Source organism: Oncorhynchus nerka, linkage group LG19 (assembly GCF_034236695.1).
Source record: "Oncorhynchus nerka isolate Pitt River linkage group LG19, Oner_Uvic_2.0, whole genome shotgun sequence".
NCBI classification, from domain to species: domain Eukaryota; kingdom Metazoa; phylum Chordata; class Actinopteri; order Salmoniformes; family Salmonidae; genus Oncorhynchus; species Oncorhynchus nerka.
The window spans coordinates 20,033,834-20,061,561 of record NC_088414.1 but is presented as its reverse complement, the minus strand read 5'-3'; the positions used below and the strand labels follow the sequence as shown (position 1 = coordinate 20,061,561).

General features: G+C 43.4%; 1 protein-coding gene across 8 annotated transcripts; it reads left to right on the top strand.

Annotated features, from left to right (window-relative positions):
- LOC115101172 (far upstream element-binding protein 3-like) lies at positions 1-27,728 on the top strand. 8 transcript variants are annotated; one of them, XM_029620447.2, is made up of 18 exons: positions 1-184; positions 3,604-3,715; positions 6,693-6,726; positions 8,067-8,116; positions 8,282-8,353; positions 8,714-8,771; positions 10,857-11,019; positions 11,338-11,436; positions 12,602-12,809; positions 13,153-13,277; positions 13,426-13,560; positions 13,940-14,081; positions 23,884-24,044; positions 24,308-24,381; positions 24,593-24,669; positions 25,773-25,844; positions 26,041-26,171; positions 26,313-27,728. In XM_029620447.2, exons 1-18 carry the CDS (start codon positions 86-88, stop codon positions 26,340-26,342), a joined length of 1,842 nt encoding a protein of 613 aa, XP_029476307.1. In that variant the 5' UTR covers positions 1-85; the 3' UTR covers positions 26,343-27,728. The 8 variants fall into 8 exon arrangements, with proteins under 8 accessions (XP_029476307.1, XP_029476309.1, XP_029476308.1 ...); XM_029620449.2 differs by having other exon boundaries at positions 26,304-27,728; XM_029620448.2 differs by having other exon boundaries at positions 2-184; positions 13,171-13,277.

The window sequence follows — 27,728 nt, the reverse complement described above, 5'->3', positions numbered from 1 at the left end:
CTTCCTGAGGTCGGCGCGTGTGCTGCTTGATTTGCTCGCTAGTCTAAAGGTTTTTTTGGTGTGTCGCTGAGCTGCTGTAGTAGGGATGATGATGATGGCGGAGTTGGTACAGGGACAGGCCTCGGTGGCTCAGCCTGGAACGAAAGCAGATGGCTTCGCCGACGCTTTACACCGGGCCCGACAGGTAATTCATTACAACGAAGAGAAACCGAATGATTTCAGACGAGAAACGAACAAGACCATTCTGCGTGGTGGAGGAGTGCACTTTTTTTTCTACCAGCGCACCCACAGAACCCCCTTTACTCTAAAAAACACACTTCTCCCGTATATATAGCTAGCTAACTAGCCACACTAGGTCCAAGTGACTGCATGGCTGTGCCTGCAGATTATGAGAATGCGGACCAAAATACGCACAATTAAAAAGTCAAAATAACAAGCAAGTTAATTAGGCAAAGCATGATTGACGCAACATAGAAATCAACTGCATGAAACTGAGGTGATGGTAACTTTATTTTAAAGCAAGGCATAAGCAACAAATTGCAACCTGTTGTAAAGCCACATAAGTTGAAGCTAGTTAACACTACCTAACTATTTCTACCACCAGCGTCGAGAAACTACCGGTATGGCCGTGGCCTAGTTTCGTGGTGAAGCCAGAAATATCAGCTGATTTCAGCCAAGCGCTGTCAAAAGTTGTCTTAATAGCAGAAAACAAGACAACTCGATGTGTTAAATTGCAACCACTCGCACATTTACACTGGATAAAATAAGTTGGCTAGCTAACTACAGCGATGTAGCCATGTCAAACTATTTCAGAATCCAGGACCGAGTTGACGTTGGCTAGCTGTTAAGCTATCGAGTGCTTCAGTCTGGTAGCAAAACTAGCTAACCTCGATTATACAAATTAAGCCAGATAACATGCACGGTTAACTAGCAACGGCAACAGCTTATGTTGACCGTAAAGTTTAGCGAAAATGTGATCACTGAACTTTTTTTTGCAGCCAGGCTGTCAGCTAGCTAAATGGTATTGGACGTTATAACTCAGTGGCTACTGGCTAGCTAACGGTACAACAACGTTACTCCAGTCTTGGAATTAGCTACCGGTAACTAACTAGCTAACCTTATCTAGCTAGTTAGTTAACGAGTTGTAAACGTCCAATATTTCCTATGCATTTTTTTAGCTGGCTAACTAGCTACTTCTTGACGTCTCGAAGTTAGCTAATGTCATTTGGGCATATGATGAAAAAATGCTAGGCACTGTAGTTATTCAGAATTTATTAATCTTTAACCTCCCAAACACTGTATTCGACTACATTATTACAATTGATCATCAAACCACAGTTAGCTACTACGGTGCAAATGATTAAATTTAAAATACCAGTATCATGCATGCAACATGGTAAACGTTTCCCGAGATGACTATAACTTCAGGACGTAGGCTATTGAAAACAGTGAAGGAAAACTGCCAACCGCTCCCCATTCCTTCCTAGTTGGCATCTGCACTGGGGCCGAGTTCTTGTGAAGCCTTTACTCCCAGGGCTAAAACCCACACCTGTTTTCACATAGTCTCGACCAGGGAAATATGACAGAAAATAATGAGCTGAAATCCTCCTAACTGCGTATTTTAAAAGCAACTATTAGTCTTCATTACCATAATCGACACTAACCCAGATATTCACAATATATTCGCCCTGAGAAAGACACATTCCTGCAAATAAACCCAGATGAACATATGGCATAAGCACATGTTTGGGTGTACTGGTGTCCATTTCATAATGCCCGAGGTCTCTTCCCCCAACTCTCAGCTGTGTGCGTATCCCATGAGCTACAAGCGTGTGGCCTTGTAGTCATGCATCACGCTTGTGGGTCAGGTTTTAGTTTTCCTCTGATAACCGTGGCACCGTGCTGTCCCTTGCGGCTTCCCTATAGGCCCCAGGTCTGCTTCTAGGAAGAGGAATAGGACAGCCATGCCATTTGCCCATTTAGCTTTTATCAACTCCATAGGGGGAAAAGTAGAACAGGTCCAGAGACCCTGCCCATTTTACTGCTAGCCTGTACGAAGACCAAAGCTTTCAATACACTGCTTCTTAGTGCTGAGCGGTTAGTGCTTTTTGACTTTGTTTTCGGTTAGATTTATAAAATATCAAAAGATTTCCAGCTTTGCGCTGGATGGGTCGACGTGTAGTTCAATACATGCATAATCTGCGTGGAATTACTGTATTACCTCATTTAGCCACGAAATCCCTTGTTTAAAATGGACTTTTTCTGGAAGCTGTGCCATTTCCCCCCACGTGGGCCAGCCCCCAAGCAATTTGAGTTCAATCCAATGAGCTTCAGCCCCTTGTCATTTGAGTGACATCTAGCAAGAGGCACAAGATGCACCCAGAGCAGAGCGGGGGAGCAATGATGTGGTACACGTACACATATGTGTTGTAGTTTTTCGAGGACCAATTTTTCCTTGTGCTACTTTCCGAAATACGGGACAAAAACTATATAAAAGTTCCGGAGAATCTTTCACTTCGCAATGTTTTTGATATAGCTGAATATTCATGCAAATGTCATCCAGTCCTTAATGAAAAATAGAATAAAAATATTTTTTACTTCAAGAACCTTAACATCAATGCCATAGTGTGGTATGCAGAGCGGAATTACCCCCTGACACATGAGTGTTTGACCTGTAATTTCAGAGCAAACTGGCCTCGCCAACCTCGGGCATGTTCCCTGAGCATCAGAATATCCTTTGGCATTTCTTCCCTCATGGAACTAGCCTGCCCCAAACCCCCTTGACAGTCAGCAACAGTTGTTTTGTGAGGACTATACTAGTCTTCTAGGCACAAGCCTTTCGCTAGGTAGTTGATTTATCAGTGTGCGGCTCACAGTGTTGACATACCACCCAGACATTTCCCAGAAAGAAGGTTTAGCTCTAGGGAAGAGGGGGAGCCTTCACTCACCCAGTCCGTGGCCCCCTACCCAGTTCAGCTCAGCCCTAACTGGGATCAGGAGCCATGTTGGAAAGCTGTTTTTTTTCTCTCCTCCCCTCTCACTTTCAGAGGCAGGCAGGAAGCTCTGTGTGGTGGCACTGAAGTAGATAATGATCGCTGAAGTTGATGGAAGGCTCTAATTGTCAGCTTCTAATTTGCGACTATGTTGCCGAAACTCTATACTTTCTTTAATGGCTAGAGGTAGTGGCGGAGGAGGGGTTTTAGGAGAAACTGGCCTCATGCTTTTGTGCGACGTTTGGATTTGAATGTCAATCTACTGAGAATACATGTAGTTAATTGGTGTTGGCAAAGGGAAAATTTCAGGTGAGGGGTTGCAAGCAGTATTTTTATCAAATGTGCATGTGGTGCAGCTATAGCTAGTTTCATAACTAGGTAGTTACTGCCTTTCATGTTCCTTCAGATGTAGGGGACTGAGTAAAAATGTACTGAAATTAGAACATGAAAAGTAGTACATAGTTTTGGGTAATAGTTTGGCTGGCTAAATAAAGGTAAAATAAAACCTTTCTAATGATATAACTAGTCTAATTATCTAGGACCGGTTATGTGCTGCTATCAGTGTGCTCACCCTAGCCCTCCCTCTCCTCTATCCCTCTTGTCTCCTCAGATTGCGGCGAAGATGGGAGGTGACCAGATGCCCCACATGAACAACTCTTCTCCAGTCCTAGACCCCTCTCTCTATGGCTACGGAGGCCAGAAGCGCTCAATGGATGATGGAGGTAAGCAGGCGGTGGCAGTGGGTCTCTCCACTCTCCCTCATGCACTATACAAAACAATCCTCCTGTTTTAATGAGCCTTAACACTTATCCCCGTTACAGTATGCTCAACTGGGTACCCTTCAAATGGCTTTGGGAAAGAGCGCTGCAACCGAGTGTGAGGGTCCTTCTGGTTTTTATGCAATCTTACCGTACTTGTTGAGGACTGTGGTACAACACTTAAGCCAAATACCGTGTTGGCTTAATCAAACCCTGTTGTCTGAAGTGCCATTGCAAACACTATGAAGTAATTGATTGGTCCACCTTAGCTTTTTAAATCCACTCCATATTTCAGCTGTCTTGAGACTGTGGTGTAGCCAACTGACCAGGATAACCAGCGACCCCCAGGTCAAGAGATCAGTCATGACGGCACTACGTAATGTGAGCTCTTGTCACTTGTTTATGTATATTCTGTCTCGTAGCCTATTTGTGGAAGGTGTAGGAGCTAGCCAGTATGTTTGTCAAGCAATGGGGCCCTCTGGATAGCAGGTCTGTTGCGTTTTGAATGACATGTAATTGTACTAGTAGTGGGCTGGCTTGGATCGGTGCTGCCTTGTGCCAATGCGAGGGGAAATGTGGAAGTGGGTAGAGTAACCACTAGCCAGGAGGAGTTGGGAAGTGCTCTGCCTCTCTGTAGCTCGATTCAGACAGAGCTTTCGCCTCCTCGTCCTGTGTTATTTCAGGGCAGGATTACTGTCCAACACCACAAAGTAAATTAACTGTTAGGTCAGAACAGAAGCAGATCCCTAGTTACCCAGAGGCCATTGAGGGGATTTCTCATTCTAACCCTCACTCCTCCTGCAGCACAATGCTCGAGCTGCGACAGATATGATTGATCGACATTGGTTGCTTGATAAACCACAAACTGCAGGTTACATGCCTCCAAAGCTGTAAGGGATAAAAAAAAAAAGGCCAAATGCAGCGAGCAGCAGCAAGTGAAACAGGTTTGTGGTTAGAGGCAAGTCCACCAAGTAGAGAAAGGAACCGTGCTTCTAGAAATGTGGATAATGCTGATTGAGCTCATATCAGTTGTTGCTATTCATAAAGATTCATTTTTGTAACTATTGTCTATGGTTACTTTTTGTTATGCTAATGACCAATGACGTGTATTTACAGATGAAAACAATTCAATAGACAGCACAACTGATCTGGATTTCATTGTAATTGAGTGAGCCCTTACATTAAGGATCTTGCTGCATTGGCTTCGCGTTCACACTTCCAGTGGTTATAGGAATTGTAATTCTGTGGTGTTAGTGTTTGCTACATCTTGCTGCAGAATCAGTTCAGCAAATGGGCTGCAGCTGCCTTGAAGGAATTGCAGGGGATGAGATGAGACCAGTTCGGGGGGTCCTTGATGTGGAAAATTACCTTCTAAGCTTACAGGCCCAGTAAAAGCAGGAGCAACAGAAGTCAGCTAAACCTTATGTAAGGCTTTACTCATGACTTAATGTCCAGCCTCTCCCTGAGGAAGCAGTTCTGTCAGAGCATTTATGTTATAAAACAGGAAATGGCTTGGCCTAATCTAATAAGGGGTTAAGAGGTATTGTCTGATGGTCGCAAAGGTCAGTGTGAACATGGTTTTACGTTTTTGTATTGAAGCCCTCGATTCACATTCCGGCTCAATTCTGTTTTGCTCTCGCAGTTTGAAACCTGGCAAACTAGAAATGTAACTGAACTGTATGCATTTTCATTTTCCAACATCTGCCTTTTCCTTTGGGCCTCTAGCGCTGGGTGTGTTTCTGATTTCAAATGTACACCGCATTTTGTCTGTGAAAGAATTCATGACTTGTCCTAATACTTGTGTCTAAAGTGTGTATCTGTCATTGCTCATAGTTTTCCCTCTGTAGGTCAGTATTTTCCTGCGTACTTTACTCAGTCTGTTTTAGAAGCATATGACAATGGAACACTCAGTAAATTTGAACTAGCCTATCTTGTTTACCAACAAAATGTTTTCAATTCACCAAGCATGTTTGACAAGCTGTCCTTAGTTTGTTTCCATGTTATTATTATTGTTATTATTATTGTTGTTGTGTATGTCGGCGGTTGATTCTTCTGGAATTGTAGCTAACCCGCAAGGGTGTGGCTTTGCAGAATGGTGGAATGTTTCGTGTGGTTACCCATATGCATCCAAAATGTAGATTTGGGCAATTTTGTGTCGGTGAAGCAGAAACTCCAGTCAGTTATTGTCCTCTTAACCTGTCGTGGTGTGGTGTATTTTCGCTCTGAATGCATGGCTGAATAAGTTGTGTGCAGTTCTGGTGGCTGTTTGGCTGGCCAACTCACTTGTTTTCAACAATTTGCTCTTCAAGTTTCTCAAGGTTAAGCTACACAAAATATGAAATGTAACAACCGTCTGCTGTTGCGCTGTATAAATACATCGGTCACCCCTGTTAGGTCCTTAATGGTCACTTTTAAATCATACAAGTACCATTTAACACCGTTGAAGTTAAGCGCAAGTCCTCCGCAGTGTGAATTGACACCACATCATACATGCTTTATATTCATAGGCATTTCATTTCTTTACCTCAATGCATTTCCAACAACTAAATATGTGCAAACGACCGTAAAAATGTAGTGAACCTTGTAGATATCCGTTTACGGTGTTCTGTCAGTAGCACCATATCATTCAGTGAACCTTTAAGTCCACTGCTTATTGCAACCTGTCAAAATGCATGTCTGTGCTGATAACCAGTGACCCGGGTACTATCTCTGAACCATGCACACGCCTCATTTCCATAGCTGTGCACACCCCTGCTGTGTGTCAGACAGAGCCATCTCCATCTGTTTTTATCCAATCCACCCGGAGTCACTTCTCTTGGTCCTGCAGCCACAATGGTTATTCTGTATTTTTGAGTTTTGCATTGAGTTAATTTGGTCTCAAGCTAATTGTTTCCCCCTGTTTCTCTTCCCCTTCCTGTTTTCCCATCATATCGTTTCTCAGTAGGTAACCAGCTGGGTGGAATGGTACATCAAAGGTGAGACTCATCTTCTCAAATGACTTTGTATTGATTGATGGATGTGTGAGTAGATATTGATTTAACAGTAGATCAATCAGGCTATGAACCTCACTATTGCCCCTGTATCCAGTAGCATCTCAGATAGTTGCATACAGAACAAATAGGCCTTTGTGGTTTTAGTCAAACACATGTTCTTCTTGTCATCAAGTTTGGCACAGAATGACACTTTCATGAATTAAAGGGATACCTAGTTGGAAGTTTTCATGTCTCAGGTTGACCAGAGTCCATGTTGTGTAGAAATCGGCTGCCATCAATCCAAATGAATGGGAAATATGGGCGCAACATAAGATGCCGAGGCGGGCCGCCACTCCAGAAAAAGATGATGCATTTATTTATATATTTTTCGTGACTAAAACGATTTCAGTGTAAACTTAAAAGACTCAAACCAGATATAATGTATATGTAGTAAAGATAATGGATCATCTTTGAGAACTAACAATCCCCATAATAACTAGACGGGCAGAACCTAAAATAAAAAGTCCTGGCATGGAGCCCCCCATTTGATTTTGTTTGAGTCAGTCAGATAGCATAAGAACATGGCAAATACCATTTAGCCTTCTGTGTTGCTCTCCCTATCCCCCAATTCCGTAGACCTCTGAAGCAGAGGTTCTGTTGTCTTTAGTTCCTGTAGGTCTGATATCTGTAATAGTATTGGTTAACAATGCAGATTTTTTTTATTGAAACAGCTCAATGTTTATGAAGGGGTTTTAGATGAATTGCATTTTGTTCTTGACCTGCTCTGGTGAGATGCAGTACTGACTCTCTCCTCCCTAGGGACTCGGGCCATGAACACTCAGTCTCTGGTGCCTACATTATTGTCTTGTTAATGTCAGTATTGCCTTGTAACTTAAGCTTTAGGCCTTGTATAATGTATTGTTCATTTGACAAAGTTATTAAATAATACTTGCGTTTTGCGTTCGCATTAAATATTATTTTGGCTTACGTTTTTTTCTCAGCCCCGTTGCAAAATGTGTAGGGTTGCAGGAAAATTGCTTTAAAACGGCAAATATGTCAGGTTATCTAAAGTTTTGGTCAGAGACAGTGCCATTGGCCACGCCCACTACCAACCCAACCCCCCAAAACCTCACTTTGTCATTGCTGCTGAAAAAATTCCTAGGGGAACACTGAGATGGATCTTTGGGTTGAGGGTGAACTATCCCGTCAAGCTTTCATAAGTATGATAATAAAATCCTATTATTTATAAGTAGGCCATACTACGTCCCAGTAGATACGGTATACACCCTTAATGGTTTTGTACTGGGGCCTCGGTCATTGATTGTTGTCGTGGTGTCTTGCAGGGCTATTATGACAGAAGACTTCAAAGTGCCTGATAAGATGGTTGGATTCAGTAAGTAACACTATTTAGCTGTTGATAATACTCCCACACACATTATAGTGATTGTCTCCAACTTACAGTACTCACATGAACTGTTTGGGGTCATTTGCAACAAACACGGGCTGGGATATTGACATTTTAACTGTTGTAATTCCCTTTCCTCTCACCCACACTCAGTCATTGGAAGAGGAGGAGAGCAGATCACGAGAATTCAGTTGGAGTCAGGCTGCAAGATTCAGATAGCTGCAGGTAAGTTCTGCCTAAAGAAGAGACAGTGGCCCTCTATACCTTAGTTTGTCATGTCGGTACTTGACTGAGTTGCTACTAAGGTCCTTCCTGTTATCGGTGATAGCGTTTCCAGGAAGCCCAGAAGCACACCCTGAGTACGAGGCAAGCTCATGACACAACCTGCTCAACAGGTTCAGCTGAGAGAAACTCAAGTCTTGTCAAATCTTATCTACAACCATATATACGCCCACAATGAATATATTGAGTCATTTTGTAGTGAAAAAACCAATGTGACTTCATAAACATGAATCAATAATAAGGTAGCATGTAGGCTGTTAATATGGAGGTGTGTGTATAATGGAGCGTTGTGTTGTGTAACAGACAGCGGCGGCATGATGGACAGGGCCTGCACCCTAACCGGAAGTCCAGAGAACATTGAGTAAGTTACAGCACATTCCCCTCGGGGATTTGGTACCTTGGTTTTGGCTACATAGTGATCAGATGGAAATATATTGTAAGGAAACATGTCTGCTCAGCAAAGTGGCACTAGAGCTGGGTGATATGACAATATGGATTTTTGGCCATAAATGGACAATTTTTGTAATGGTAAATCAGCGGTTTAATTATAAATATTTTTATGGGGGGGGGGGGGGGTCATAGTCGAGTCACTCAAGGCCTAGTCCTGTGTGCTCAAGGTCGAGTCATGAGACTGAGCCCCAGTGCTCGAGTCCTGGTCAAGTGCTCTAGTCTGTGTGAAACCAAAAATAATGTGGTCGTGATTGCCTGTAATAGCCTATGAAACAAGTCCTTCTCACACAGGCTAACGCACACTTTTTATATCATGTTCAATAGTTATGTGTAATCGGTAATGCTGTTTTGAAGGGATGAATGGTCTCTCTACGGAGTTGGCTATTGCTCCTGTCAGATTGACCATATTATATAATTTACAATAATTGTGACGGGCTCTCGGCTACTTTTTTGTAATGCCCGTTTTATTTGTGTAGTTTTTTTTATTCCAGAGTGAAGACTAAATGGAGACTGGGGAAATTGGGAGGGTAACACAATAGTATAGTTTTCAATTTCATAAACAGTTTGTTTTTTCATAACCAGGCAAAGCTAAATGGTAGGCTGGTGACTGGTGGTTACGGAGAAGCAAGCGAGTCGCTTTGGCGTCTTGTCGCCTACAAGCGGTGCCTGCCTGTCTGCCCACATGTCTTTCTCCTCCACAGCTCACCAGCTGATGTAGGCTGCGTGTGCCGGTGTGGCGAGTCCTTCCCACTGCGAGAGAACAGAACCCTCGTTGCTGAGCACATCCAGTGCTGCTAATATTCTGCTTATCATAGTAGCCTATCCAGTCCAAGTGCAAATACAAGTCACAAGAAGGCCCCAATGGTCGAGTCACAAGTCGTGAAAATCAGAACTTGAGTTTATTGCAACACAGTCACAATAAATGGAACTATTATGCCAGATAACAAAAAAGGATTCCCTAGACAAAACTTTTTTCCAGTACCAAGTAAGACAACTGAGATGGTAGCCTATGATTGATAAAGTAAGCAATTACATCTAATATATCTTGGAAATGCATGATTTTATATTTTGATGTGCAACCTTTAAAAATAGTATCCATAATTATCAGATTTATTTTTGGCTCCAGAGAATTTGCTGAAATCTTTGTCCGTATTGACCTATAAGTTATATTATTCGCCAGCTGATAAACACTTAGCTAGATTGCTAACTCTAAATATGATATTATTGCTATATAGCAATGTAGGCTAATTGATTAATGTATCAGTAAATGTAGGCTAAAGTCCCACAAATGCTTTCCAGCGCAATGCCCAAGCTATGTGATGTAGGCCTATTCACTGTAAATAGCACGCTCTGCTCCGCAGTGGCATAAAACCCATACAACACAGCCTACACTGGTTGTAAAGTGTTGCCATGAAGTCAATATTAAGAGGTGAGAAATACATGATATACTCTCAGAAAGCTGTCACTCTCTGCTCTGTAACTAGAACATTGGTTGCTTTGAAAACTGTGTTTTTCCCGCAATAGCATTTTGAAGAAAGGTCCTATGCTGATGCTTCTCCGACTGCATCTCTCCCTCTGTGCGCGCTGTGGGGAGTGGGAGCCGGCAGCGAAGCGGAGACCGGCATATACTTTCATAGCAGGAATCAACATAATGCATAGACTATTACTGTTGACCAAATAATGCTTTTACAATCTACGGGAACGTTGTCTAGCAAAAATCGGCCACAATTACAGACCTAAGCAAAATGCTTCGGCAAGAGGAAGGCTGTGTCGGTTTATCGTAATGCTCTACGCGGCGCCCTCCTGAACTCCACCATAATGACCAGCACCGGATGAATGGTCTAATGCTGTTATTAGGTGGCACCACCTTACAATCCGTTGACACTATTCAATATCTAGTTTTTGCACATGGAGAAACCCATCAGGTATAGTTTGTATGCATGGTCTGGCTATGTATGAACATGGCCATGAGTGGACTGTGCCCCTCTCCCACCAGGCAGGCCAAGAGGCTGCTGAGTCAGATTGTGGACCGTTGTCGGAACGGCCCGGGGTTCCACAGCGAGATGGACAGCAACAGCGCCATCCAGGAGATCCTCATCCCTGCCAGCAAAGTGGGCCTGGTCATTGGCAAGGGAGGGGACACCATCAAACAACTGCAGGTACGTCCACGAGACGCTCAGTGGATTCTGTGGTTGAGGCACACGTGTATTAACAAAATGCTCCGGTCTTAGTGATTTGTTTTTAAGCGGCGAAATAAATGTCTCCTTATGCCACTGTTTTGGGTTATTGAAGTTAACTACATTCGTTTAGGCAGTTCTTCAGAAACCGTTGGTAATTGAAATGGAGGAAGTTGTCAATAAGCAATGAGAAGATATCTACTCGTTTGTGCTTCATTGTCAACATTATTCAACCATCTCACTTCCTCTACGTCTGGAATAGGTAGTTCAGATGATTTTTAACATGTTTGCTCCCCACAGGAGAGAACCGGTGTGAAGATGATGATGATCCAGGATGGCCCCATGCCCACTGGAGCAGACAAACCCCTGAGAATCACTGGGGACCCCTACAAAGTGCAGGTCAGTCAGTCCCTGAAACCTGGATCCCCTCCTTCATATCGACACTCCGCGCCTGCTCGTGTGCTCAACAAAAATATAACGGCAACATGTAACGTGTTGGTCACATGTTTCATGAGCTGAAATAAAAGATCCCAGAAATGTTCCATACGCACAAAAAGCTTATTTCTCTCATTTTGTGCACCCATTTATTTACATCCCTCTAAGTGAACAATTCTCCTTTGCCAAGATAATCCATCCACCTGACAGGTGTGGCATATCAAGAAGATGATTAAACAGCATGATCGTTACAGGTGCACCTTGTGCTGTGGACAATAAGGCTACTCTAAAATGTGCCGTTTTGTTAAAAAACACAATGTCACAGATGTCTTATGTTTTTGAGGGAGCATGCAATTGTCATGCTGACTGCAGGAATGTCCACCAGAGCTGTTGCCAGAGAATTGAATGTTAATTTCCCTACCATAAGCTGCCTCCGTCATCTTAGAGAATTTGGCAAGATGTCCAACTGGCCTCACAACCGCAGACCACGTGTAACCACACCTGCCCAGGACCGCCACATCTGGCTTCTTCACCTGCGGGATGGTCTAAGACCAGCCACCTGGACAGCTGATGAAACTGAGGAGTGTTTCTGTCTGTAATCATGCCTTTTTGTGGGGATAAAACACATTCTGAGTGGCTGGGCCGGGCTCCCCAGTCATGTGAAATCCCTAGATTAGGGCCGAATGAATTTATTTCAATTGACTGATTTCCTTATGAACTGTAACTCTGTAAAACTGTTGAAATTGTTGCGTTTTCTATTTTTGTAAAGCATAAAAACGTGTCAGAAGACCAATGAGTTTGAAAAAGGCAAGGATAGAGGATTCAAGGTATCAATCAGCCTTTGTGTATATAACAATCCAAAAGGCACTCGCACGTCTGAGCAATCTAATGTGCAGGTGCATGGCAACAATTGAACAAGATGAAGGAAAAAGGAAACCGCACACTGCTCTTGATAGTATCACCGATCTTTAATAAGCTTACGTATCGGCCACACGGCCTTCGTCAGAGCTTTTGGGATTTTTTAAAAGTTGCACCATTATGTGGACCTAGCCCCTCCCACAATATACAACTGTATATTACAGTTAAAATATGTAAACATTTCTGTGCTGGTGGCATGGGTGTTTTGCAGCAAGCACGAGAGCTGGTGGTGGAGATCATCCGGGACAAGGACCAGGGAGACTTCCGGGCCAGCAGGGGAGACTTTGGCTCCAGACTGGGGGGAAGCAGTCTGGATGTGGCAGTCCCCAGGTTTGCTGTGGGCATCGTCATTGGCAGGAACGGAGAGATGATCAAGAAGATCCAGAATGACTCTGGGGTCAGGATCCAGTTCAAACCAGGTGAGACCGCTCCCCTCTACTAAAGGTGTTTTCCCTTGTGCTTGGCTAATACAATTGTCAATGTTAGTGATGGCCTCAGTCTTGAATCTATCTGGAATCTCTTGTTTGCCTTTCTTGTTCTTCAATTGACTCACATGGTGGCTGTAACAACACATATATTGGAGAATCTGTAATGTTCAGTGAGGCTGTGCCACGATTACACTTCAAAGCGACTTAGTCATGCATGCATACTTTTTCCCTATGGCTGGTCCTGGGAATCAAACCCACTACCCTGGTGTTACAAGTGTCATGCTCTTCCAACTGGGCTACAAAGGACCATGTTTAATGTAACAGTTCTGACTAGTGTCCCCCTCTCCTTCAGACGATGGCATCAGTCCCGACCGGATTGCCCAGGTGATGGGCCAGTCTGACCGTTGCCAGCATGCAGTGCATCTCATCAACGAGCTGGTCCAAACGGCACAGGTACAGGTACAGCACGGATTCCACTTTTTTTACTTTAAATATTTTGCCGTGAAATGAACAACCCCTTATGAATCGTATCAGATTGGTTCACTCCTGCCTTACAGTATTTCTGAAGTAAGCTAAGCCCCCCTTAAACTCCTTGTTGCCTGTGTAGCAGGCCTCCCCAGCCCATTCTCTAGCTGGCTGGCTCCCGGACAGGGCCAGCCTGGCCCCCTCTCAAGCTTCTCTGGACCCCCTAGCCCTGTGGCTGGGTGGTGGGGGGGACCTCCTCAGACAGGTGTACAGACAGGTAACAGGGCAGTGGGTCTCCACCTCCTTTCTAGTTTCTGTCACCTGACCCACTGCCCCTGAGCAGAGAATGTACACTGGGTGGGTGAGCTTAGTCTCTGAGGCATGTCTCCAACCCTAGAACATAGAGAATCTCCCACATGGTGGCGCTCTTGGTCATATCCCATGGTTTACTCTTTCTATCGGGTCGAAGGTAAAATAATGCAAGTCACATGAATTTGAAGAGAATGCCTAACAATCTGAACTGTTTAATTTGACAACATTTTGCTGCACTGGTGATACTTGGGGGGAGGGGGGGGGGGTGTTGAGGTGTGTCAAATGTTTGTGCTGTGGTGTCGGTGTCTAGGAGCCTGTTCTCACCCACTGGTTCCTCTCTACAGGAGAGGGATGGCTTTGGGAGTCCCGTGGGGCCCAGAGGCCGGGGCAGAGGCCGCGGAGACTGGAACATGGGTGCGCCTGGTGGACTGCAGGAAGTGACGTACTCGATACCTGCCGACAAGTGTGGCCTGGTGATTGGAAAAGGTGAGAAAGCAAACGCAGTGAGTAAATTATTCTGCAAGTTTTACATTTGGTGCTGTCAAGATCCATCACCAGCAAAAACAATCTTTGTCATTTGGATGTATTTTTGAGTAAAGCCATTAACCCATTTAAAGTCCTATTCTGGTCTCATTTTCGCCTCATTTAAAACCTGAGTAGATGAACAAACGGCACATGTCATATGGTGGTCCAGGTATGACATGGAACAAGTGGGGGGGTGGGAACAAGGTGCGAGTCCGGTGACATCAGACCAACTCCTTGAAAGCCCTTAAAGTTCAGTTGAGCAAAATATTGTTTATTTTTAAATTGACGTTTTTTTTTTTTTTACCCTTCAGTGTGTGTGTACTTCCAAAAGGAAAAGTTTTATAAAAATTGTTCGAGGCCATCCTCTACTGTGCCTTCTCGGGGAAAACCAAGCCTTAATGCATAATGTTGTCTTTCAGTCGATTCTTTCTTTTACCAGCGGTCTTCATCACTTAAAGAGGCATAAGCAATTTATCAAGAACCTTGATTATGCCCAAAGTGAATCATTGCCAGGCCATTAGCTTGTGCTTGTTCTCTCGTGATGAAATGCCATTTAAAGTTGCACAATGAGCCCGTATGGTGTGGGTCCAGCCACCCCCTCACCGCACCCCCTCCACTGGCTCATGCATGCAGCACAAGTGGCATTGTGTCCCATCCCTAAGGGCTTAATGACAGGGATAATGCATGTAATGTGACATTAATTGTTAAAGGTTCATAATAACAGCCTTCAATCACGTGGAAGGTTTCCTGGCATCTAATGAGGCCCTTTCAGCTCAATGGAGTGGAGTGAGGGAATGAATGAGAGGAATTAGCTTATTGGCCATTCATGCTCACTCCATTGCCAGCTATTTAAAAGTCATTGACCATTGCGCTTACGGAGGAGCCCTGAGTGTGTCCCTGTCCTATGGATGTGTGTGCTGTGGTGGGTGTGGTTAGAGTTAGAGAGAGGGGGGGGGGGGGGGCTCTTTACCTATGCTAGAAACAAGGCAATAGAAATGTCAAGTGGCTTTTGTGAGGTGGGGGGGCGAATAAACCTGGGCGTTGCGTCCCCCTGCGAACCCCCCTCCCTGCATTAGCATATGAACTGGTCCAATATGACTGTGGGTCTGGGTCCTGTCAGCCTGGCCTTAGAGACTGAGGTGATTAATATCTTTACGATGCCTTTATGCAGCTGCTTGACCCACTGATTACACCCCCAAATACACACAGCCTGGTAACTTGGGGCTCACGCCACCCACCCACACATACAGGGCATAAAATGTACTTTTTGCTCCACCAGCCACTGTGGCAGGTAGATGGATAAAAAAATCTACCAGCCTCTTTTTACATTTTTTTTTACCAGCCAACATTTTCCCCCTGCTAAAATTACACCAACAAAACAACGGCTGAGCATGCTTTGTAATGTTTCTGAAGCAATAAATGCATTACTAGTAAGAAGTAATGTGGTAGACTGTCAAAATGTATTTTTAAACAGTCATTTAACCAAAATATCACAGATGTGACAAATTCACCTGCCCCTTTTAAGGGTGGGAATTTACCATGGTAGGTAGCGTGGCTCGAGTCATGTTTGTGCTTGTGAGATTGAGTCTGACATGTAGGAGCGTTGTCTTTGTAGTGACTGGCTGGGGGGGTAATTGTTTGCGGGATTCAACTCTAGACAAGTCATCAACTATCATCTTCCGGCCTCCCGAGTGGCGCAGCGGTCTGTTTCAGGCGTCACTACAGACCTGGGTTCAATCCCAAGCTGTGTCACTACCGGCAATGACTGGTAGTCCCATAGGGAGGCACACAATTAGCCCAGCATCGTCCGGTTAAGGTATAAAATGGTATAAAATGTAAAAAAGATTTTCTGAACATGTGTAAGGTATTAGACCCATCTCTTTGTGGTTTATGTTAACTGTGGAGATATAAACATTCAACTGAAAGAGTACTTCTACTCTCGTGTCCACAACTCATATTCAAGGATTTACTTTCTTTGCAAATGAAAGTAAAAACATTCTTGAAGCAGACAAATGATTGGACTCCTGACTTTTTTGGCGAGTAAATAAACTGCTTCTACGCTCGGTTCTATTGGCGAACGTACAATTACTAGAGAAACTGTACAGGCTCTGTTCGAGTCTATCAGCGGGACCTGAAGAACTGTAATATCCTATGTTTCTCTGAGTTGTGGCTGAACAAGGACATGGATAATTATCGAGCTGTTTTTTCTATGCATTGTCAAGACTGAAATGCTGCTTCGGGTAAAGTTAGGGGGGTTGTTTCTTTTTGTTAACGACAGCTGGTCTGCTGTATCTCTAATGTTAAGGAAGTCTGTAGGTTTTCATGGCAGAGTAACAATACCCCACGATAAGCTGCAGACATACTATTTACAAAGATTTTATATCTACAGTAACAGTCAAAAGTTTAGATACCCACTCATTCCAGGATTTTTCTTTTAACTTTTTTCTACATTGTAGAATAATAAGGAATACATCAAAACTATGAAATAACACACATGGAATCATGTAGTATCCAAGTGTTAAACCAATCAAAATAGATTTTCGATTTGGCAAAGAAGCCACCCTTTGCCTTAACAGCTTTGCACACTTTTGGCATTCTCTCAACCTGCTTCATGAGTTAGTCACCTGGAATGCATTTAAATTAACAGGTGTGCCTTGTTAAGGTAATTTGTGGAATTTATTTCAATGCATTTGAGCCAATCAGTTGTGTTGTGACAAGATAGGATCATCTTCTGTATACCACCCCTATTTGGTAAAAAAGACCAAGTCCATATGTCAAGAACAGCTCAAATAAGCAAAGAGAAACAAAATTACTGTAAGACATGGTCAGTAAATCTGGAAAATTTCAAATGCTTTGAACATTTCTTCAAGTGCAGTTGCAAAAACCATCAAGCACTGTGATGGAACTGGCTCATGATTACCGCAACAGTTAAGGAAAAGCCAGTTACCTCTGCTGCAGAGGATAAGTTCATTAGTTACCGTCCTCAGAAATTGCAGCCCAAATAAATGCTTCAGCTTTCAAGTAACCAATATCTCAAAATCAACTGTTCAGAGGAGACTGCGTGAATCAGGCATTCATGGTCGAATTGCTGCAAAGAAACCACTACTAAAGGACACCAATAAGAAGTATTGCTTGGGCCAAGAAACACAAGCAGTGGACATTAGAACTGTGGAAATCTGTTCTTTGGTCTGATGAGTCCAAATTTAGGTTTTTGGTTTCAACCGTCGTCTTTGTGATGCAGACTAGGTGAATGGATGAGCTCTGCATGTGTGGTTCCCACCGCGAAGCATGGAGGAGGTGGTGTGATTGGGCTTTGCTGGTGACACTGTTACTTACTTAGAATTCAAGGCACACTTAACCAGCATGGGTACCGCAGCGATACGCCATCCCATCTGGTTTGCGCTTAGTGGGACTTTCATTTGTTTTTCAACAGGACAATGACCCAAAACACACCTCCAGGCTGTGTAGGGACTATTAGACCAAGAAAGAGAATGGAGTGCAGCATCAGATAACCTGGCCTACACAATCACCCGGCCTCAACCCAATTGAGATGGTTTGGGATGAGCTTTGAGCTCAGCATATGTGGGAACTCCTTCAAGACTGTTGGAAAAGCATTCCAGGTGAAGCGGGTTCAGAGAATACCAAGAGTGTGCAAAGCTGTCAAGGCAAAGGGTTGCTGCTATGAAGAATCTCGGATATAAACAATATTTTGATTTGTTGAACACGTGGTTCCATATGTGTTATTTGATGGTTGTGATTTCTTCACTATTCTACAGTGTAGAAAAAAGAAAAAAAAAGAAACACCCTTAAATGAGTAGATGTGTCCAAACTCTTGACTGGTACTGTATTTTTCATAGCTGTCTATTTACCGCCACAAACCAATGCTGGCACTAAGACTGCACTCAATGATCTGTATCGGGACATAAGTAAACAACAAAATACATAGCTGGAGGTAGTGCTCCAAGTGGCCATTGATTTTAATACAGGGAGACATCTTTCCTCATTTTTACCAGCATGTCCCCTGTGCAACTAGAGGCTAAAACTCTAGATCACATTTACTCCACACACAGAAACGCATACAAAGCTCTCCCTCACCCTCCATTTGGCAAATCTGACCACAAGTAAATCACACTTCTGTGAAATCAAATTGTCCACTTAGGAAGCAACACTGATTGACAATACATTTCACATGCTGTTGTGCAAATGGAATAGACAACAGGTGGAAATTATAGGCAATTAGCAAGACACCCCCAATAAAGGAGGGGTTCTGCAGGTGGTGACCACAGACCACTTCTCAGTTCCTATGCTTCCTGGTTGATGTTTTGGTCACTTTTGAATGCTGGTGGTGATTTCACTCTAGTGGTAGAATAAGAATAGTAGGAGTCTACAACCCACACAAGTGGCTCAGGTAGTGCAGCTCATCCAGGATGGCACATCAATGCGAGATGTGGCAAGGTTTGCTGTGTCTGTCAGCGTAGTGGCCAGAGCATGGAGGCGCTACCAGGAGACAGGCCAGTACATCAGGAGACGTGGAGGAGGCCATAGGAGGGCAACAACCCAGCAGCAGGGGCGCTACCTCCGCCTTTGTGCAAGGAGGAGGAGCAGGAGGAGCACTGCCAGAGCCCTGCAAAATGACCTCCAGCATGTCTCTGCTCAAACGGTCACAAACCGACTACATGAGGGTGGTATGAGGGCCCGACGTCCACAGGTGGGGGTTGTGCTTACAGCCCAACACCGTGCAGGACGTTTGGCATTTGCCAGAGAACACTAAGATTGGCAAATTCGCCACTGGCGCCCTGTGCTCTTCACAGATGAAAGCAGGTTCACACTGAGCATGTGACAGAGTCTGGAGATGCCGTGGAGAACGTTCTGCTGCCTGCAACATCCTCCAGCATGACCGGTTTGGCGGTGGGTCAGTCATGGTGTGGGGTGGCATTTCTTTGGGGGGCCGCACAGCCCTCCATGTGCTCGCCAGAGGTAGCCTGACTGCCATTAGGTACCGAGATGAGATCCTCAGACCCCTTGTGAGACCATATGCTGGTGCGGTTGGCCCTGGGTTCCTCCTAATGCAAGACAATGCTAGACCTCATGTGGCTGGAGTGTGTCAATAGTTCCTGCAAGAGGAAGGCATTGATGCTATGGACTGGCCCGCCCGTTCCCCAGACCTGAATCCAATTGAGCACATCTGGGACATCATGTCTTGCTCCATCCACCAACGCCACGTTGCACCACAGACTGTCCAGGAGTTGGCGGATGCTTTAGTCCAGGTCTGGGAGGAGATCCCTCAGGAGACCATCCGCCACCTCATCAGGAGCATGCGCAGGCATTGTAGGGAGGTCATACAGGCAGGTGGAGGCCACACACACTACTGAGCCTCATTTTGACTTGTTTTAAGGACATTACATCAAAGTTGGATCTGCCTGTAGTGTGGTTTTCCACTTTAATTTTGAGTGTGACTCAAAATCAGACCTCCATGGGTTGATAAATTTGATTTCCATTGATAATGTTTGCGTGATTTTTGTTGTCAGCACATTCAACTATAAAGAAAAAATTATTTAATAAGAATATTTCATTAATTCATTAATTTTAGTGTTCCCTTTTTATTTTTTTGAGCAGTGTATATTCCTGCTTACAAGCAAAAACTAAAAAAAGATGTACCAGTGACACACTCAATATAGAAGTAGTGAATCGGATGCTAAGCTACATGGCTGTTTCACTAGCATAGACTGGAATATGTTATGGAATTCATCCGATGTCATTGAGGAGTTTACCACCTCAGTCACCGGCTACATTAATAGTGCGTCGACAAGGTCGTCCCCACAGTGACGATGCGTATGTATCTCAACCAGAAGCCATGAATTACAGGCAACATCTGCATTGAGCTAAATGGTAGAGCTGCCTAACTGTCAGCAAGACAAATGACCTGATCGTGGACTACAGGAAACGGTGGCCGGAGCACGCCCCCATCCACTTCGACAGGGCTGTATTGGAGCGTGTCGAGAGCTTCAAGGTCCTCGGTATCCACATCACTAAGGAATGGTCCACACACAATGCCTTTTCCCCCTCAGGAGACAAACATTTGGCATGGCCCCTTAGTTCTACAGCTGCACCATTGAGAGCATCTTACTGGCTGCATCACCGCTTGGCGTCCGGCCACAAGGCGCTACAGAGGATAGTGCGTATGACCCAGTACATCACTGGGGCTGAGCTTCCTGCTATCCACGACCTCTATACCAGGTGGTGTCGGGAATAGAGGTCGACCGATTATGATTTTTCAACGCCGTTACCGATTTTATTGGAGGACCAAAAAAAGCCGATGCGGATTTTCATATTTGTAATGACAATTACAACAGAACACTACCTTAATATAATACATCAAATCTATTTAGTCTCAAATAATGAAATGTGTTCAATTTGGTTTAAATAATGCAAAAACTGTTGGAGAAGTAAAAGTGCAATATGTGCCATGTAAAAAAAAAAAAAAAAAAAAAAGCTAATGTACGTTCCTTGCTCAGCTGTTGGTTCAATATTCCCAGTTAAGAAGTTTTAGGTTGTAGTTATTATAGGAATTATGACACATCGACTATTTCTCTCTCTACCATTTTGTATTTCATATACCTTTTTGACTATTGGATGTTCTTATTGGCACTTTAGTATTGCCAGCCTAATCTCAGGAGTTGAAAGGCTTGAGTCATTAACAGCGCTGTGCCTCAAGCATTGCTAAGAGCTGCTGGCAAAAGCAGTAAAGTGCTGTTTGATTGAATGCTTACGAGCATGCTGCTGCCTACCACCGGTCAGTCAGACTGCTCTATCAAATCATAGATGTAATTATAATATAATAACACACAGAAATACAATCCTTTGGTCATTTAATATGGTCAAATCCGGAAACTATCATTTCGAAAACAAAAAGTTTATTCTTTGAGTGAAATACGGAACCAGAACGTATTTTATCGAAAGGGTGGCAACCCTAAGTCTAAATATTGCTGTTACATTGCACAACCTTCAATGTTATGTCATAATTATGTAAAATTCTGGCAAATGAGTTACGGTCACACAGTTCGCAATGAGCCAGGTAGGCCAAACTGTTGCAAATACCCTTACTCTGCTTGCACTGAATGCAAGAGAAGGGACACAATTTCCATAGTTAAAAGAAATGCATGTTAGCAGGCAATATTAACTAAATATGCAGGTTTAAAAAATATATACTTCTGTGTATTGATTTTAAGAAAGGCATTGATGATTATTGTTAGGTACATTTGTGCCAAGATTGCGCTTTTGTTAAATCATCACCCGTTTGGGTTAAAGTAGGCTGTGATTCTATGATAAATGTACAGCCACTGCATTGATTATATGCACCACAGGACAAGCTAGTTATAACAACACATGGTTGATGATATTACTAGGTTAACTAGTGATTATGTGAAGATTATAAAACTTTTTTTTAAATAAGTTAAGTTTAACGCTAGCTTGTATCTTAACCTTGACTCATTGCAGCCACAAGGCCCCATTGACGCTGTACTCGCGTAACAGGTGGTCTGCCTGCAATGTAATCGGTGTCCAAAAAGGCAGATTACCGATTTTATGAACTTGAAATCTTCCCTAATTAATCGGGTGACCTCTACGGCGGAAGGCCCTAAAAATTGTCCCAAGAGTCCAGCCATCTTTTTTATTTATTTATTTCACATTTATTTAACCAGGTAGGCAAGTTGAGAACAAGTTCTCATTTACAATTGCGACCTGGCCAAGATAAAGCAAAGCAGTTCGACAGATACGACAGAGTTAAACATGGAGTAAAACAAACAAACAGTCAATAATACAGTATAAACAAGTCTATATACAATGTGAGCAAATGAGGTGAGAAGGGAGGTAAAGGCAAAAAAGACCACGGTGGCAAAGTAAATACAATATAGCAAGTAAAACACTGGAATGGTAGTTTTGCAATGGAAGAATGTGCAAAGTAGAAATAAAAATAATGGGGTGCAAAGGAGCAAAATAAATAAATTAAATACAGTTGGGAAAGAGGTACTTGTTTGGGCTAAATTATAGGTGGGCTATGTACAGGTGCAGTAATCTGTGAGCTGCTCTGACAGTTGGTGCTTAAAGCTAGTGAGGGAGATAAGTGTTTCCAGTTTCAGAGATTTTTGTAGTTCATTCCAGTCATTGGCAGCAGAGAACTGGAAGGAGAGGCGGCCAAAGAATTGGTTTTGGGGGTGACTAGAGATATACCTGCTGGAGCGTGTGCTAAGTCGGACTGTTCTCTGCTACCGCACGGCAAGCTGTACCGAAGTCTGGAACCAACAGAACCCTGAACAGCTTGTACCCCCAAGCCATAGGACTGCTAAATAGTTAGTCCGTGTAGCTCTTGGTTGACTATCTGCATTAACTGTTTTTTTTTGCATGAACTCTTGACTCATCACATTCGCTGCTGCTACTGTTTATCTATCCTGTTGCCTAGTCACGTCATGCCTACCTATATGTACATATCTACCACAATTACCTCGTTCCCCTGCACCTCGATTCAGTACTAATACCGCATTTATATAGCCATGTTATTGTTACTCATTGTATTTATTCCTTATTTTTTTCTGCATTGTTTGGAAAGGCTCGTAAGCAAGCATTTCACTGTTAGTCTACACTTGTTTACGAAGCATTTGACAAAACATTTTATTTGATTCGCACTTTAGTTTAAGCGCCTGGTTGATTTTCCCATAGTGCTGGCCAACTTGTCTGGGCTCCCTCCCCCTTATCCTAAGTCCCTCGCCAGTTGCACTTTATATCCCCTCCTTTTTTTGTCCAGCTTACTAAACCAGTCTCAATAATAAGGCCGTATGATGTGGTCCCAGCGAGGCCCAGTTCATGAAATGAATAGTGTGGCTCTTCATTCCCCTCTGCTGTCTGACTGGGAGGACCTCATAATGGCTTCATTAAGGCAGAAGTTTCATTTGGTTGACAATGGGTTAATGGCCCATGTGTAGTCTATTGGCAGCAGGGAAGAGGCTACGGGAGGAGGAGAGGTTTGGATGAGCGTTTTTACTGCGAGGTCAGCTGGGGTCAGCCCAGTGTCAGCCACCAGTGAACAAATGTGTAATTGATGTTGGGACAGCCCCCTCGCTCCTTTCACTGGGATGGCAGGAGGGGGAGAGGGGTTGTAATTGTATCCCCCCCCCCTCCCCACAACGCAACATGGAGTCGGGAAAGCAAAAGGAGACTAACGACATCCCAGAAAGAGGATACGCTTTAATTAGTCTTTTCTCCCCCATCTAAGTTTCATTTCTTCCTGCTGGTTTAATTGCTCTCCTTCACGTCAGGAAGCTGCCGTCTGATTCGTCAGCGTGGGGGAAGAAGTGTTGTCGTCCTTTGTCTCTGATTAGCACGGATGTTAAAATAGAATGGGGATGAAGGTGTAGGTATCACTACAACTAACCCTCAGTCGGTTGAGTTTAGGTACGTATGGTGAAGCCTAAAGGATAGAACCAGACAGCAGAGGAAGAACTGTTGGTGGTTTTTATGAACCAGACAGCAGAGGAAGAACTGTTGGTGGTTTTTATGAACCAGACAGCAGAGGAAGAACTGTTGGTGGTTTTTATGAACCAGACAGCAGAGGAAGAACTGTTGGTGGTTTTTATGAACCAGACAGCAGAGGAAGACCTGTTGGTGGTTTTTAAGAACCAGACAGTAGCGGAAGAACTGTTAGTAAAAACCACCAACTGATTGATTGGTGCTAAAAATGTAAACTTGTGTATTTCCTCTTCCCTAAAAGGTGGCGAAACCATCAAGAACATCAACCAGCAGTCCGGAGCGCACGTGGAGCTGCAGAGAAACCCGCCACCTAACACTGACCCCAACGTGCGCATCTTCTCCATCCGCGGCACCCACCAGCAGATGGAAATGGCCCGCCAGCTGATCGATGAGAAGATTGGGGTAGGTGGTCCTTTTTTATACCCCCCCCCAAAAAAACTATTGTCTGACCTGATATTCATGAGGGCACATGTCAAAGGGGGGGTGCAACTGGTTCTTGTGCCCCTACCATCCACCAGTATGTCACCCGGGGTTAAACATGAAGAATCCATCAAATGGACTTAATGGAGTGCGTCAGCGGCCAGCGCTGCCCTTTGGCCTTGCCTGTTCACCCCCGTTTAACCACAAGTGTGGTCTCTCCTGTCCTTTCTTGCTCTCTCGTCTAGGCCTCAGGAATGGGGGGCAACGGCAGTTTTGGTCTGAACCCATTCGGACAAGGACCAACTACCCCGCATCAGAAGTGAGTAGCTTCTTGGTCTCCACACTTTTTACTACTGTTACATTTGGCTAACATGCCTTCATCTACGTTCTCGGCTGCTACTTACACTGACCAAAATATGAAAACAATGATTTAACAATTCCCATGCCAACACAATTAGTATAAATATAAACTGTGACCGTAGGTCTCTTAAACCGTCTTAACATGCTTATCTCTGTTTTTGTGGTGTTAGTGGACCCCAGACATTCCTGACAGGAGGATGGGGCACAACATATCAGACATGGCAGACTCCGGGCCAGCAGGACCCCAGTAAGTCAGTTAGGATCCGGGTGGGATACCCATAACACTTAATACCAATATCGGTCTGCCATTTCACTACAATTCCTTGATATATGGAGATCATGTAATCATCAAAATAATGCTGGGCATAACAGTCCCTCCCAGAGAAATGAAAGAGGACAAAGAGGTGGAAGGAGGACTAAAACTAGCTATGTCTTATGCTCTCTGTTCTGCTTACTGACGACACGTTGAACAGAAATTTCCTAGGAATACAAGGAATGAGAGATTAAAGACTGAAGGCTGGTTTTTGGCAATGCTGCAGTGCATTTAAATTCAACTCAAGAGGGGGGCAGAGAAGTTCTTGCATTCCGAATGTGACTAACCGTCCAGATATGGGTTTACTTACATTTTTTTCCTTTGTTTCTTCAAATTTCAAAGCCAATTTTCACTCGATGGAAGTTCAAGTTAGGGTTTGGGCTAAGTTTGGGTAGAGGCCTCAAGCAATAGGATACAGTGGGACATGTCTGGATGGTAAGCCTCAGCCTCCATTGAAAGACCCTCATGCAGTAACTCTGTCCTCCAACAGTGTTATCTGTCTGGTTGCAGGTCTCAATGGATGCCAGATGGACTATTCCAAAGCATGGGAGCCGTATTCTAAAAAGATAGGCAAGAGTCAGTCTTCTGGGGGAGATCAGAGAAGGGAGCTCCTACCCCTTCTCGCTTGTGTAACACCACTAAGGGTTAGGGTTGTGCGCAGTATACACCTCGGAACCGGACCTCAAACCTTTCCCCTGCCCTTGTTTAAAGAAGTTTTGTGCAAAGGAACTTGAGTCTATGGCCAGAAATGTCATGTCACCTTGACACCATTTGACGCCGATGATTGTAGTCAGAAGTATACCATTTTGGTTACATGTTTGTGCAGCTGGATTGCTGAGTGTATCAATGCCATTTTAAATGTGTAATGAGCAGACTCTTGATTTTATCACCAATGTACATTCGCATTTGTTTGAATAATTGAATATATTTGAGTCAGAAGAAATTGAATTTATGGCGCCAAACACATTAATTGGGGAGATCTTGGTAGCTAGTTTGGTAGGTGTTGTATTGACTCATCCTTGTTTTATTGTGCCCAGGTCAGCAGAGCCAAGCCCAGAGCAGTGGCTCTGACTACAGCAAAGCATGGGAGGATTACTACAAGAAACAGAGTAAGATTACACCCACGTGGCCACCAAACTCCTCCAATAGACTTGCCTTTTGAGTGCACAACATCGGAGGAAGTAGATTTCTGCTTGCTGTTTGATGCTGTCAGTAGTGCTCTATGCTCTGGTGCCTCCAACTCCCTCTCCCCTGACCTTCCTCTGTCACCCCCATTCCTCTACCCTGTGCTCACCCTCTCCCCAGGCCAGGCAGCAGGCCCCGGCTCCCAGCAGAGCTCCCCTCCGGACTACAGTGCTGCCTGGGTGGAGTATTACAGACAGCAGGGGGCCTACTATGGCCAGGGTGCACAGCAGACACCGGCCCCAGGCCTTCAGGTGAGAACCCATCCCAACTCTTAGCACCCTCTCCACCTGTTTAACTAAGTTGTTTCTGTAAGGAGATGAACTGTAACTTGCACATGTAAATGTATGTCTGTCCATTGTCACTGATGTGAACCTGTTTTGCAGGATCATTAGAGAGGACACCCTTTAGTTGAAGATTTTTGAATCACTGAGAGGATGAAAACAAAACCTTTTGTAACAGAGGTTTCTAGATTTGCAACGCCTTGAAGACTTTTACTTTTTTCTTAGTGAGAAACACTAGCTGTAGAATGACTTATACAATTTAAAAAAAGAATATTTCTAAATCAGGAACATTTAATTGTTACTAAATACTTGTGTACACCATTATTTTGAATTGACAATTTCCGGGATCCCTTTTGGACTTATGAGAGAGCTGTTTTGTTTTCTATTTTTTCCTTTTTGATTCAAATTACATTGCCAAAACGAACCCCGGAGTTGTAACTTTTCAGTAAACGCAATATAATCTATTTTTTCTAGTTCTGTTGCAATAAAATCGCAATTATGGGCTTAGCAGTCTTGAATTAATTTTTGTTTTGTCATAAGATGTTTTAAGAATGTGTAAAAATGTTTTCTTTTCCTTTTACAAAAAGCATTTTAATTCAGTGAGATGAAACTGTGATATTTTGTTACAGGAAAATGTATAATTTTGTTGCAAAATACGAGAGATGTTGGCAAATGGCAGTCAATTCCTAATTTAATTCCTGTTGTGCTTTGTATTGTTTTCCATTGTCTTTTATTGTACTCTGGTTTAAAAAAGGTGCAATATCTTATTTCATTTTTGAAACAAAGATGGATTCTCTAATATTTTGACAGGCGTTTAACTTGTAGTTCTTAGATGAATTTTTTTTAGGCATATGAAAATGTAATGAATAATTTATTACAATCTGATATGGGAAAGGGGATGTTGCATTTTGTGAGTTATTTGCCTTTGCTATCTTGTAAAACTATGTATGTATGCTCAGATACTTGACTAAATACTTTATTTAAAAATATATATATCATTAAATCAAAGAAGTTTTTTTCATGGAGTCATTATCACAGGAAAACTGTCCCTGTTTTTCTGCTCTGTTTTCATACTGAAAATGTTCAAAGATCGTGAATGTGTCATTTGAAATTTGATGTTGCATCTTGCTATGGACAAAAATGAGAAATGCCAGGTTTTTATGTATGTTTTGTACCAAAATAATTCAAGACTGCTAAGCCTCTGGATTCTACCTGTGTAATAATTAATTGTAGTTTTTTATATGCTAAGTATTACGATCAAAATTGTCTTATTTGGTACCACCCAGTTTCCCTAATGCCCCATCCAGTACACACTGTGGACTCGTGTACAGTCCAATGCTAAACTTTTTAATTCATTTTTCTTTCTACTTTGTGTGATCTAATATATGTATGATTGATTAGTTACGAAATGAATCTAGTGTTAACTTCATTGCTTAATGAAAAGGGATATTATAATTTCGAAATGTTTAATTTTAGTGTTTTTTCCTCATATGTACAGGTAACCGTGTATTAAAAACGTCAAGACTA